Here is a 13,622-nt window from a genome sequence, read left to right as displayed (position 1 = left end):
AGCCCCAGGTCCTACCCCCAGCTTGGTCCCCATGAGCAACCCCTGGGAGCCCTTTCCACGTCCCCTTCTCATCCCTGTCCCCCAGGTCCCCAAGATGGAGCGGTATAGAGGCCCCCTTTACCTGACTATTTCTCAGCCACCTGCACCACTGCAGAGACTTTGAGGGATGGCCACAGGGTGCTGGTCCTCGTGAGGGGCCCCAGGGTGGGAGCACCTGCTGACTCAGCACTGCCTCGCCCAGTCCGAGCATATCCAGGGCCACGAAATCCGCTGTGCATTTCAGGCCGGGAGTGCACAGAGGAGTGTGTCCCTGGCAGGTGTGCAGCACCTCATCCTGCTTTACCTCCTGCACCAGCGCCTTTTGCTCCTGCGCCAGGAGGGCTCTGTTCAGTCCTGGCTGAGAGAATGCGTGTGAGCGCACGTGAGCGTGCCAGGGACTAATCTCCACCCCCAGCGTGGATGCATAAATCCAGACTTAAAGAGGGTCCCCTCTGATCCGTGACAGGAGAGCGGATAAAGGAAATAGAACAGCTGGAGATAAAAAGTATAGCCCAAGAGCTTCTAAAATCCTCTCTGGAAGCCCAGACTCTACTTTTATGATATTCAGCGTAATTGGATATATGGGGGGAAGCTTGGTTTGAAATCACACAACGTTAGGACTCTTCGGTCATCAGAACCAGGACCTCCCTCCCTTCCCTTTGCAGTCGTTCCTGTAGCCACAGATATTGGCCTGGCGCCCACCGTGACTCAGGTCCTGAGGGCACAGAGCTGAATGCGTTTCACCCCTTGTCCAGGGCGGCCACGAGCAGCCCTGCAGGTGCATCTCTGCTGTTGGTCCCTGTGAAGGGCGGTCCCTAGAGCCGTGCCATGCGGCACAACATGAGGACCCTGCTCATCTGTGGTGTTGGCCACCCCGGGGTTGTCCTTTCTCCCCAGGACTGGCCAAGCCCAGGCATCTGGCACTGGAGCAGGGGAGGAAAAGAGACTGACCAGAACTCAACTGGATACACTGCAAAGGCCTCTCCACATCTGTCCTCCCGCACTCCCTTGCATCTCTCCAGTGAAAGGGGTATTTAGAGCAAGACATTTCTGCAGGACACCTAGAAAAATTCTGTCAGTTAAGTAACCAAGTGGTTCAAACTATACCAGAGCTTCAGAATACAGAGCAGAGGAGCTCCAAAGAGACATAGGTATTGCTCTCACCACAGTGAAAGGTCACCCTGGATCCTTTAAGGAAAGATGCCTTACATATGTGATCATACAGTGTAAGTTGACGTCCCTTTTCATCATTTTTCTTTGGGGTGAGCCTGTGAGATGAGGGAGGGGCGGCATCTCCAGGCACTTGAGGGGGCACGACCAGGGCATTTTGCTGCAGACAGCACAGCATGTGATTGTATGCTCTCTACAGCACCCTGGGCCGAGCCGGGGGCTCCGTTCGGTGGGCCCCCCTGGAGACAGCTGTTTGCTCAGGGCCTCTAGAATGCCTCCGAGGTGGGGCCTCCCAGTGCTGAAGCAGGGAGTCCCAGAGAGTGACCTGGTCCCTCTCTTTTCTCTGTGTGTATTCCTAGAAGGGTGACAGGAGCCCCTTGCCACCTTTGCCCCCCTCCATCTCCCCTGCACAGATCTCTGTCCTACCTGGCTTGACACCCACTGCCGCTCAGCAGGGCACGAGTTAAAAATCAAAACCTGCCGCAAAGAGCATGCATCCCCCGTACATCTTTTACGAGCTGTAGCTCTCCTGAGAGAATGTGGTTGTTCTTCTAACCTGCAGATTGATTACCCCTGTTCCACACAGTGTCAGCTGAAGGGAGAAGCAATTAAAGAGCACGCAGGAGAGTCGCCAGGTTGGCCTGGAGCGCTGCCATCTCCCACAGTTGCCCCGAGTCATAGGAAGACCTCGGAAGGTTGGCCAGGCCTGGCAGTGTTCCCCACGAAGCAAACACGTGGTTAATGGAAACAGAGGTGTTCACACAACACTGGGACAATCTGTGGCATTTCAGCCACTGCCTGGCGAATATCACTCGGCTTCCGTGGTGCTGCTGGTGGTGGGGTTCCAGCCCAACCAGAGACCAAGTCAAGTGGCGTCCGTTGTGCCCGAGTCTGTTGACCAGCAGAGGGCACAGAAACCCTTCCTTCTGCATGGAGTTGGCTTTTCCCTGGGAACGAACTAAAAGCTGATTTTTTCTAATCCATGAAAATCTTAGTTGATGAGAAGATAGCTAAACGAGGAACTAAGGGCTGCCCAGGCCTCCTGATAGGATGGAGAGTGTCCAGCTGCTGCGTGGTTCCCCTTGTTGCAGCCAGCCTTGGTGAGGAAACCCCATTCCCTGTCAGCACCCCAGCCCTGCAGGAGATAGGAGGCCCCCTGAGGCAGCCCCTGACCGCCCTCAAGTCCCATCCCCTGCTGCTTGGCGCCGGGGGTGTCTGAGCCCAGACTGCCTCCCCGCGAAGGCCAGTTGCCACCTGCATTCCTAAGCCAATGACACGGATCACATGCTGGCATAGGGCTGGCTTCCCCACCTTGCCGACTCCCGCAAAGCAGGACAGGTGGTCTCCCTGATACCCACGTGTCCTCGTGGCCTACCAGTCATGACAGCCCTTCTGCCGCAAGAAGCCACGGAGGCTTAGTGCAGGGTGGGCACTGATCCGCCGCCACTGGCACCCTCCTCCCTGCTGGTGTCCTGGAGGAGCAGCGGTACCTGCAGGCTTTTGATAAGAGCAGAAGCTGTGCAGGCCTCGGTGGGCCTCCCATCCTCAGTAGATGGGGGAGGGGAGCTTCAGGGCCTCTTTCAAGGGGTGGGGGACGGGACATCCGGGGATCAGAGCCCCCAGCTCAGGCCCGTGGGCTCAGAGATGACAAATACAAAGCAAGCCTGTTCTGAATTTCTAATTGACACAAAGGTTCCTTGAAGCCAGTGATGGTAAACACATATGGGATGTCAGGATGCTGTTGTGATAGCATTTTTTTTTTTGCGGTATGCGGGCCTCTCACTGTCGTGGCCTCTCCCGTTGCGGAGCACAGGCTCCGGATGCGCAGGCTCAGCAGCCATGGCTCACGGGCCCAGCCGCTCCGCGGCACGTGGGATCTTCCCAGGCCGGGGCACGAACCCGTGTCCCCTGCATCGGCAGGCGGACTCTCAACCACTGCGCCACCAGGGAAGCCCCTGTGATAGCATTTTTGCTGTCGCCTGAGAGGGATGAGACAGGTCATCTCCAAGGCAGACAGAGGGCTGAGCGGGTCCCCGTGCGCGCAGGGAGAGGAAGCTGCTGTCTGGGGAATGTCATCCCCGCCCCTCCCCTTCCTGTTCTTTCCTGTCCTCCAGCATGCCTGTTGTTTCTTTTTATGCTTTTTTTATTCTTGGTTTTATCTGGTAAAGGGAACCTTTTAATTTTTTATGTAAAAGTTTATTAAATTTGATTCCGAAATTTCCAGACCTTCTGTATACCCAGCTGAGCGATGTGCATTAATGTGGCTCCCAAGTCATTCTGCCAAAGGGACGCTGAGGCCTCAGGGGCCACGGGGAGCCTGCAGCGCTCAGAAGCTGCCGGGGCCTCAGAGCCTCCCCAGAGCTGCTCCTCAGAGCAGACTGGAACAAGGGACAGAAGGGGACGCCCACATGACAGTGACCGAGGGGGGCAGGAAATCGCCCAGATGTCATCTGTGTGAGAAATTGCCGGGTCTGGTGGTCTTGGGAAGGACACTGGCCCGGAGAAGTTGCTCCCAGCCCGGCCCTCAGCCCGAGGTGGCTCCCTGGGGCTGCAGAGGACTCAGCGAGCTGCCGTTAGCCCTCCTTCCAGTCCTCTGAAAAACCAACGCCAGTTCCTTTCTTTAGGACTGGTTTCCTAAATTTCACCTGCCCATCAAACACGGTCCTCCAGGAGAAGAAAACCTTACAGGTACTGTCATCGCCAGATGACCATTTTCACCTTTAAATACTTGGCCACCTCCTTCATTTCATGGCAGACCTAGCAGGGGGACAGAGAGACCCGAGGAGCCTAGGGAACGTCCAGGGGGATGGAGGAGACCCACTCCCAGCTGAGTTTCAAAGACCCATCTGAACAATTGGACAGTTAACAGCCCCCTTCAAACTCTACCCCCTGCCCACCAGACTCCGGTTAAAGAGCCACTAGTTTCCCTCTCCCTGCATAGCCAGAGGACGTGAGCACCAAAGACCTGGGGCAGAAAGACAGAGGGCTGGTGTTGAAGGGCAGGTGATGGCAGATGGCAGTGGCAGGAACCCCAGGCACCTTCCACCCAGGCCACCCGAGGAAGAGGTGAGCTCTGAGGGATCAGAGTGGCCCAGGATTGAGCCTGTGGCCGCCCTGCAGTTCCCTCCACGGCTCCCACCCACAGGGCCTGAAAGCATTTCAGAGTTACACCAGATAGGAAGTGCTCAGACCAGACCTGTCTCACGTACCCCTCCACCTGCTTTGTACCCACTGTGCCATGAGGAGAGAGATGCCCAGAAAGATACAGCAGTTCCGAGACAGCAGCACAGCGGGGATGAGAACTTCCTTATCTTCTGGTCGAGTGAAGTGATTGTCTCCTTCCCCGCCTCTCGCTCTTCAGGACCAGCGAGGGAACCATGAGGGTTTTCTTCAGGGAGATCGTTAGAATCACTAATGGCAAATCAGGGGGAGAGTTGGAGCTCACAGAGCTTGTGTCACACACGGATACACACACACTCTCTCCAGTCTTCTGTCCTTGTGTAAATGGAGATGCATTACCTGAGTTGGCCACTGGGTGGCACCTTTAGGCCATGCACTTGACTACACAGACGTTTCTCTGAAGAGCAACAGAAAAATATGCTTACCCTTTAAAAAACAGAGTACATCTTACTGTGGGTGAAATTCGATGACAGATTGAATGCACCTTCTTCCATGTCGTGGTTCAGCTTCTCTTGTCCCTGCCCTTTTGTTGGCTTGAGTAGGCGTGATACCCGTGGCTGTGGGAACCACATAGCCAGGAGCCTGTCCTCATGTCTCATTGATGGGGAAACTGGACTCTGTTGTTCACAGGGCATGAAATGTGCCACCCAGACCTGAGTCCTGCTGAAAGCCCTCTCCAGGGATGCCTCGGGAACCATCCTCATGACCTAGGGAGCTGTTGTCCGAGCTTTGGCCCTGGCTACTGTTGCTCTCAGCAGAAAAGAGCTCACAGCTCGCGCCCACCTCTCTAACACCATGCTGCTGCTGAGGGATTTGTGGGAGGCAAATATGGATGTGAGCACGAGGTTTTTCTCTCCAGTGATCCCTGGAGACTCTTTTAGTAGAGAGGTTCCCCACGTATGTCCCTTCAGCTTTGTTCCAGATGAGCCCATCTGCATTCCAACAGACATTTATTGAGCACCTACTATATGCCAGGCACCATGCCTGATACTGGTGTTGCAAACAGGCTCGGTTTCTCCATCTATAATATGAATGACTGGGTCCTTCCAGCTCGAATATTCTTAATGATGCCCAGATTCTATCTGCTTCTTTGACCTCTCCTTCATTTGGATGCCGCCACATCCCAACCAGAGATGGCAAAGGGACTCACATTGTCTGTGGCGTGGCATCTATGTCAAGCGGTAGTTCTCAGCCGGGGTGATTTTATCTCCCAGAAGACATTTGGTAATGTCCAGAAATTTTCTGGTTGTCACAACTGGGGAGGGGATGCCACTGGCATCTTATGGGTCGAAGCCAAGATTGCTGCTAAATCTCTTTCAATGAACAAGGCAACGCTCACAACAAAGAATTATCCAGCCCGAAATGGCAATAGTGCCGAGGCTGAGAAACCTTGATGTAGAGGGAGAGAAATCTCTTTTTGGTAATCAGGAGCACAGTGATCTTCTAACATGCATTTAGTGCAATAATGGAACGCCTTTGTATTCTCAGCAGGCCCTGCGGCCTTCGTGATGTGTGAAGTGGCCACTGGGAAGGCTTGGGGATGCAGCAGAGTGAATGCCATGGGAGGTCAGTTCTGGGACCATGTCCAGCAGAGCAGCTATTGACTAAGCCCATGGAACAGACTGTCTTTGTGCTTCCATTTCAGGTTCTGGTTGGCTGTCCAAGATCTCAAGAAACAACCCCTACAAGATGTGGCCAAGAGGGTGGAAGAAATCTGGCAAGAGTTTCTGGCCCCCGGAGCCCCAAGTGCAATCAATCTGGATTCTCACAGCTACGAGATAACCAGTCAAAACGTCAAAGATGGAGGGAGATACACATTCGAAGATGCCCAGGTTTGCTTGTCTAGTCGAATAGTTCTGTCCCAAGATGTTCACTTTTCCACTCCACCACCCCACCCTTTAACACACATCCAAGGCGCTGTATGTAGTCACAATTTCAGGTTTTGTTATTTATAAGGCCATCAGTGGAGACCATTCCAGGTAGGTGCACAGAAAAATTCCAGGAGGATTGTTTTCCTAGATGAGTTACGTTGTTCAATAGAAATAGAAATTTACCATTACACGTGGTATCTTTTCCAGGAAAACCTCAGAGCGTTTTACAAAACCTGAAGTCCTGTAATAAGTCATAGTAGAATCTGGACACCATAGCACAACATTGGCAAACTGGGAACAGTAGCTGGCGGGGCCGGGGGTCAAGCCCACTCTCATAACTACCACCCTGCCCTGCTTCCACAGTGACTCCCAACCCTGTGGTGACTGGGGAGCTTTGTGCCATGTGATGAGATACCACGAGGAACAGGCCAAAGCCCCTGCCCTCAAGGGAGTTAAAGCCTAGTGGGAGAGACAGACAAGGAAATGGGCAGTGTCACCAGTAAATGAAGTGCTTCAACAGGATGAGCTCTAGGGTTTAAGGGACCCATGGTTGGTGGTTGGGGGAGGGAAACACACCCCTGCTAAGCACCGTTACCACACAACTGCTGGTGAGGCTGACGAAAGAAACAGAAGCCTCCTAAGCAGCAAGCTTAACTTGAGGGCTGGGAGGGGCCATTTCTAGAGATGAGCATCAGACCCATTTCTCACTTCCTGGGTCCTAACGTTTATTTCCTTCCGCCGTCCTACACTCCATGACAGGGCTTAAGGTTTTGCTCTTGTCCCCTCGACCCTCTTCATTTCTCTCACTTGTAAGGTCCCCAGGTGAGAATTTAGCGAGATTGCCCTCCCACAGACGTTACATAATTTAGGAAACAGTCACCGATGCAGGTAATGGCATGAGAACACAGCCAGTGTCTCATCATCCAGATTTGCTCAGAACTTCAGAATGGAAATACCTACCAACCTCAACACCACGACTATCATTTCTCTCCCCCTGGTCATGAGCTCCACTGAACACCTGTGCCAGGTAGATTTGGTTCTGTAGAGTTCAGTGACTTTGCTATATGAAGTCCCTCGCACCCTTTGCACCTTCAAAGCAAAATATTTAAGTCATGAGAAATCTTTTTTTTTTCCAATAGATTTTTGTATGTGTGTGTATGTGTCCCAAGCACATAGCGACATATCGTGGTGAGGAGAGTGATGGCGAAACTCCGTGGGTAATGGAGAGGCTCCATGGGTAGTAGAGAATCTCCACAGGTGATAGAGAATCTCAGTGGGTGGTGGAGAGATCTCCATGGGTGATAGAGAAGCTCCATGGGTGATGGAGAATCCCCATGGGTGTAGAGAAGCTCCATGGGTAGTGGAGAAGCTCCATGGGTGATGGAGAAGCTCCATGGGTGATGGAGAAGCTCCATGGGTTGTAGATAATCTCCATGGGTGATAGAGAAGCTCCATGGGTGATGGAGAAGCTCCATGGGTGACAGAGAAGCTCCATGGCTGATGGAGAATCCCCATGGGTGTAGAGAAGCTCCATGGGTAGTGGAGAAGCTCCATGGATGATGGAGAACCCCCATGGGTGATGGAGAAGCTCCATGGATGATGGAGAACCCCCATGGGTGATGGAGAAGCTCCATGGGTAGTGGAGAAGCTCCATGGGTAGTGGAGAAGCTCCATGGGTGATGGAGAAGCTCCGTGGGTGATGGAGAACCCCCATGGGTGATAGAGAAGCTCCATGGGTAGTGGAGAAGCTCCATGGGTTATGGAGAAGCTCCATGGATGATGGAGAACCCCCATGGCTGATGGAGAAGCTCCATGGATGATGGAGAACCCCCATTGGTGATGGAGAAGCTCCATGGGTAGTGGAGAAGCTCCATGGGTAGGGGAGAAACCCCATGGTGATAGAGAAGCTCCATGGGTCGTAGATAATCTCCATGGGTGATAGAGAAGCTCCATGGGTGATGGAGAAGCTCCATGGATGATGGAGAACCCCCATGGGTGATGGAGAAGCTCCATGGGTAGTGGAGAAGCTCCATGGGTTATGGAGAAGCTCCATGGGTGATGGAGAATCCCCATGGGTGATAGAGAAGCTCCATGGATGATGGAGAAGCTCCATGGGTAGTGGAGAAGCTCCATGGGTGACGGAGAAGCTCCATGGGTGATGGAGAACCCCCATGGGTGATGGAGAAACTCCCCAGATGAACAATCTGAAGCACAAAGCTCAACTCTCCATTATTCATGAAACACGAGAAAAGGGAGACTGGTCAGAACCATGATGCTCCCTGCCCAGTATTATTGCTCTGATCATGATATCAGGAAGGATTTATTTTCATGTTTTATTATGGAAACTTGTAAACATGCGGAAAAGTAGAAGGAATGGAAAAACAAACCTTTGTGGACCCTCATCCAGACTCAGCAATCGTCTATACAAGACTGATCTCATTTTTATCTGTGTCCCCACCTATTTTTTCACCTTTTGTTTTAAAGCAAACCCAAGACTGTATCATTTCACTGTAAATAGTTAGGTGTGTATCTCTCTAAGAGAAACTGACCCTTTGGTCTTAACATTACCACAATGCCTTAACAAATTAGCAGTTATCTCTTAATATCATCAAATGTCGTGCAAGTGTTCAAATTTATGGTAGTTCCATAAATGCCTTTTTAAAATCGTTATTCAAAATCAGAATCCAAACAGGGCCCACACATCACAGTAGATCACCTTGTCTTTTAAGCGCCTCGTAATCTACGGGTTCCTTTTACGTCCTCCCCACTCACCCCCCCCAACCCCTTGCCATTTACTTAATGAAGAAATTGGATCCTTTGTGCTGGAGAGATTCCAATGTCTGGATTTTTCTGACTGCAACGCTGTGGTACTATTTAACGTGTCCTTCTACCATCTGCATTTCCTATAAACTGGTAATTTGACTGAGGTGTTTAATCAGATTTAAGTTTGATTTTTGTGGGCAAAATTACTTCCTAGACTGTGCTGTGCTGTCTTGTCAGAAGGCACATGATGTCTAGTTGTCTCTCTTTGTGGTTTTAGCAGCTATTGATGCTTATTGCTTAAATCCATTAGTTAATTAGGGGTTACAAAATGCTGTTCTAATTCTATCATTCTTTCTTCATTTATTAACTGAAATACAAATAATCAAATGCATCTACCATTTGATTATCTAGTAATACAGTTCACATAGGAAAGATGGAATGTGTGTTGGATGCAGTCCCTTTATTTGCCAATTTAAAAAATAATGAATGGTTTACTGTCATCATCCAGTGGTGACCAATGAGGGGTTTTTTGTGTGTCTGTCTTTTCGTATCCTTGTAAACCTGTGGGTTTAAACATATTTGATGTGTTTTATCCATTTTATTATTTTTATCAATGCTTGGATCGTGCCATCTCTGCCCTGTTGGCTCCTTCTGACATGACCCTACTAGTCTTTTATGTCATTCAAACACCAAGGAAACTAAGATGATCCAGGCCAGTCCCCAGACCTGGCATCAGCTAGTTCTCTAAGAATCACTGGTTCCTCTTAGGGGGAAATGGTTTTTAGAGACCATAATTTGGGCACTTAGAGGCACTCATTGTTCCTGGGTTGGTCATCATTTTTAGGCCTTTCCAGTGGCCAGAGCTAGGAAATAGGTAGTTGTTATTTCTGATAAAAATACATCACGAGTACATACTGATACTTTGCATTCAAACTCAAAACTACAGGGGATTCTATTTAACTTCTTTCTTATGTCTGTGTCACCTTTCTCTATGCTGAGAATCCTGGTTCTCAAGGACGCCGTAGATGATAGCATTAGTACTTCACGTTATTTGCTTTATCCTGCATCACCACAGAGCAGTCTCAAAATCGCAGTGCCACCTAACAGCAGTGATGTGGTTATTGCCTGGTTCTTTAATAGCTGCATAGTATTCCATTGTGTGGAAGTACTATGGTTTAGTCAACCAGTCCTCTCTTCCTGACATTTATGTTATTACTAAGTCAAGAAATAGTTGATGGGAAAACTTGGGAGGTCAGCACATTGTGCCGTGACATGTTTCTGGATACACAGCCTTCATTAGCACAGTTCTCTGCCATTTTTCAGGTACATACTTCCAAATATATTGTATCACCTTACTGAGGATACCCAAAGCATCTCTAACCTCCTCAGTGTCTGCTAGGACTGGGACTCTCTGAATTCTAATAAAGTACTCTTCCTAAACCAATTTCTTTTCAGCTTGTCCCCTTTTGTTTCTTAAGTGTGTTTTCATCATAAATATACAGAGTGCTTCTCACTAGCCCTCTGACCTTGGGCAAGTTACTTCAACTCCCTGAGTCTTCTTTTCCTCATCTGTAGAACACAGATACAATGGTACCTATACTGTAGAAAGGGAATGAAGTGAAATGAAGCATGTCAACAGCTAACAGTGTCTGGCTCACAGTAAGATAAGATATTTATGATATTATTTCCTTAATGTCATCAATACTCTTTTCTTATACTTTTATGTTTAGGAAGTTTGGTGAAAGAATTCAAATAATTGCATATAACCTTAGTACCCAGAGATAACGCCTATTCTAGTGTTTTGTTTCTCTCAACTTATGTGTAAAGAGTGTTTATGCAAATAGGGTGATTCTGTAGCCTGCCTTTTACACTAAACTAAGAGTTCATTTAAAAGGCTAAATTTCTTCTGTAAAGGGCCAGATAGTTTAAATTTTGAGGTTTGTGGGTCATGTGATCTACGTCACTACGACTCAATTCTGCCATATAAAAACAGCTACACCGTAACAGTGTCACGATGTAAAATACATAAATAAGTGGGCATGGTTGTGTTGAAAAACTTTATTTATGGACCCTGAAAGCTCAATTTCTTATCATTGTTCATGAAATATTATTCTTCTTTTGATTTTTTTTCAGCCACTTAAAAATAGAAAAACCATTCTTAGTTCACATAACATAAAGAAATAGACAGAGTTTGAGACCACTGTGCTGAACAATATATCATGAAAATCATTGAAACACTTCAACACATCAGAAAGATAGAAGATAGAGAGACTTGGGAGTGGTTAATCTTTCATTTATATGGGAGAGTAGGTTAGAGTAGACCATGTTGGTGCAGTAACAGCAGCCCACCAATCTCCGCGAATGTTTCTGCATCAAGGTCGAGAGTTACGGAGCCAACCGACCAAGGGGAAGTCAGCCAGTACCATGATCTTCACACTGCCTTACCCTTCCTGGCCAGCAATGCTGCCCGCACCCGCTGCACGGGTGTGACTTAGAAGTTTCCAGGTAAGGAGAGGAGGCTAAGACCCAGCCAGGACTTGCTCTCCGATCTCCCAACTTGCTGGTCAAGTCTGCAGCTCAGATCACACTGCCCCTGGGTTATTAGAGCTGAGGGCTTGGTTGTCATGCAGAGACCTGGAGAAACTCCAGGTCCCTAGAGAAGGTCCCCAAGCTGGGGAGCAGGCTCTGATCCTGTTTCAGCCATATGCTTTGTCTAGGATTGTAAGATTGTAAGTCCTTTAAGCTTGCTCTCCTCAGTCTGCCCATCTGAAAAGTGGGAATGGTAACACCCAAGCCCTTTGGAATGCCCCCCTCCATCCCCCTATTGGGATCAGGAGCTCTGGGGTGGCTTCCTCAGCCGGTCACATGGTTCTCAGAAGCCAACCAACAGTGGTCAAAATGCCAATAGACATGTTGAGTATATGTCCAGCTATTAGGGGTCAGTAGCCGGAGTGAAGGCTCAGCCAGCTTTATGCATTCATTTGAAATGGGGCCTGGGGGTGGGGTGCAGGCTCCCTCGGACGGTTTTGTCTTTTATCTGACCACATGCATTGTTACAGCAAAGTTAATTGCCTGTGTTTGCTTCCTGTGGAAATATCTCACAAGATGCCCCGTCAGCATGGGCCCAGCATTTGCACTTGTGTTTTGCCGATCCATTTGGCTTTTTTGAAAATTTGGGCCAAGACCAAATCTTCCATAAAGATCTGTGGGCTGTGACCATAGCCCTCAGCTGTTTGCTGTGTTGTTCCAGTTTCACAGATTTAGCCTCGTGAGGGGAGAAAAAACAAGAAAAATGAGCCATGGTTTTTTTTTTTTAAGGGCTCAGTTCTTTATGCTAGGGGTTGAATTCTCTGTTCTGCATCTTGGGGCATCCGCAGGATCTGCATTGCCACCTACTTGCTATGTGGTCTTAGGCAAGGATCTTGACCTTTTGTGCCCTAGTTTTCTCCTCTGTAAAATGGGGATGATGTCTTCTCTACAGCCGTCTAAGGGTTTTTTAGAAATCAGATGAGCTAATAGCACTGAAAATTCTTTGAATAAGTAAAGTGCTATATACTTATATGTGTGAACTCACAAAAATTAATGGCTTTAGTATTCCCTGAGATCTCAAAATTCCAAGCTAGATCTAAAATGAGTTCTCCCAAGAAGGGTCTGCTCTTAGAAGGGATTCTTGGGTGGGGGGGGGAATTCAAAAATAAAAAGTATGTAGGAGCCAAATCTGGGGGGCCTTGAGTGTCTTCCTAAGGAATTTGAACTTTCTCAGTCTGAAGACAGTAGGAAAACATTGAAGGCTTAGAGCTGAAAGAGGAGGAGTGAAATGGTGATGAGCAGAGCAGGCTGAAGCTGAGAGAGATCTGAATCTCGGGGCATGGAGTCCGAAGCTCTGCTGGTGGTTTTTGGAGGAGAGAATGAAACCACAGGAAGTATCGCGAGCCTGAGACCTCCTCTCAGGGCGTTCATCTCTTTCCAGAGCCTCCACAGGCTGCAGGAGGGAGACTGGAGTCAGCAGGCTGGTGCAGTGGCTGCCTGGCTTCAATTTTTAAAGTCTCAGAGTATCCTAGGATGTTCCGAGGACTGTGTCACTGGATCCATTCAGTCATTCGTCTATCTCCCCATCCATCCATTTCATGAACATTCATTCTCCCATTCGAGTTGGGAGACCTTGACCTGTGGGCTGTGAAGTTCTACACTGAGGGAAATTGCAAAGGATATTAAGGACCCAGGTGGCTTTTTGCCATTGGGCACAGCTTATCCAAGAACACATCATTCTTTTTTTTTTTTTTTTTTTTTGCGGTACACAGGCCTCTCACTGTTGTGGCCTCTCCTGTTGCGGAGCAGACTCTGGACGCGCAGGCTCAGCAGCCATGGCTCACGGGCCCAGCTGCTCCACGGCATGTGGGATCTTCCCGGACCGGGGCACAAACCCGTGTCCCCTGCATCGGCAGGCGGACTCTCAACCACTGTGCCACCAGGGAAGCCCGAGCACATCATTCTTTACAAATAAAACAAAACAGGCCTAAGAAACCACTTCACTGAGATTGGATTGGATTGGAAATCTGTCCATCAAAGGGATTGACAGTTGAATCTGATGGACCAATC

The 13,622-nt window shown here is 49.3% G+C and overlaps 1 protein-coding gene across 5 annotated transcripts in view; it reads left to right on the top strand.

The window, feature by feature from the left end:
* RGS6 (regulator of G protein signaling 6) overlaps positions 1 to 13,622 on the top strand; it is a 585,560-nt gene that overhangs the window by 529,605 nt on the left and 42,333 nt on the right. For all 5 annotated transcript variants that reach the window (XM_073800295.1, XM_073800297.1, XM_073800294.1 and 2 more), the window contains one exon: positions 6,035 to 6,221. In XM_073800295.1, the coding sequence (XP_073656396.1) occupies positions 6,035 to 6,221 (187 nt within the window). The remainder of the gene's footprint in view (positions 1 to 6,034; positions 6,222 to 13,622) is intronic.

Source organism: Tursiops truncatus, chromosome 2, assembly GCF_011762595.2.
Source record: "Tursiops truncatus isolate mTurTru1 chromosome 2, mTurTru1.mat.Y, whole genome shotgun sequence".
NCBI classification, from domain to species: domain Eukaryota; kingdom Metazoa; phylum Chordata; class Mammalia; order Artiodactyla; family Delphinidae; genus Tursiops; species Tursiops truncatus.
Note: the sequence above shows the minus strand (reverse complement) of the source record. Positions and strands in the feature narration are given on the sequence as shown.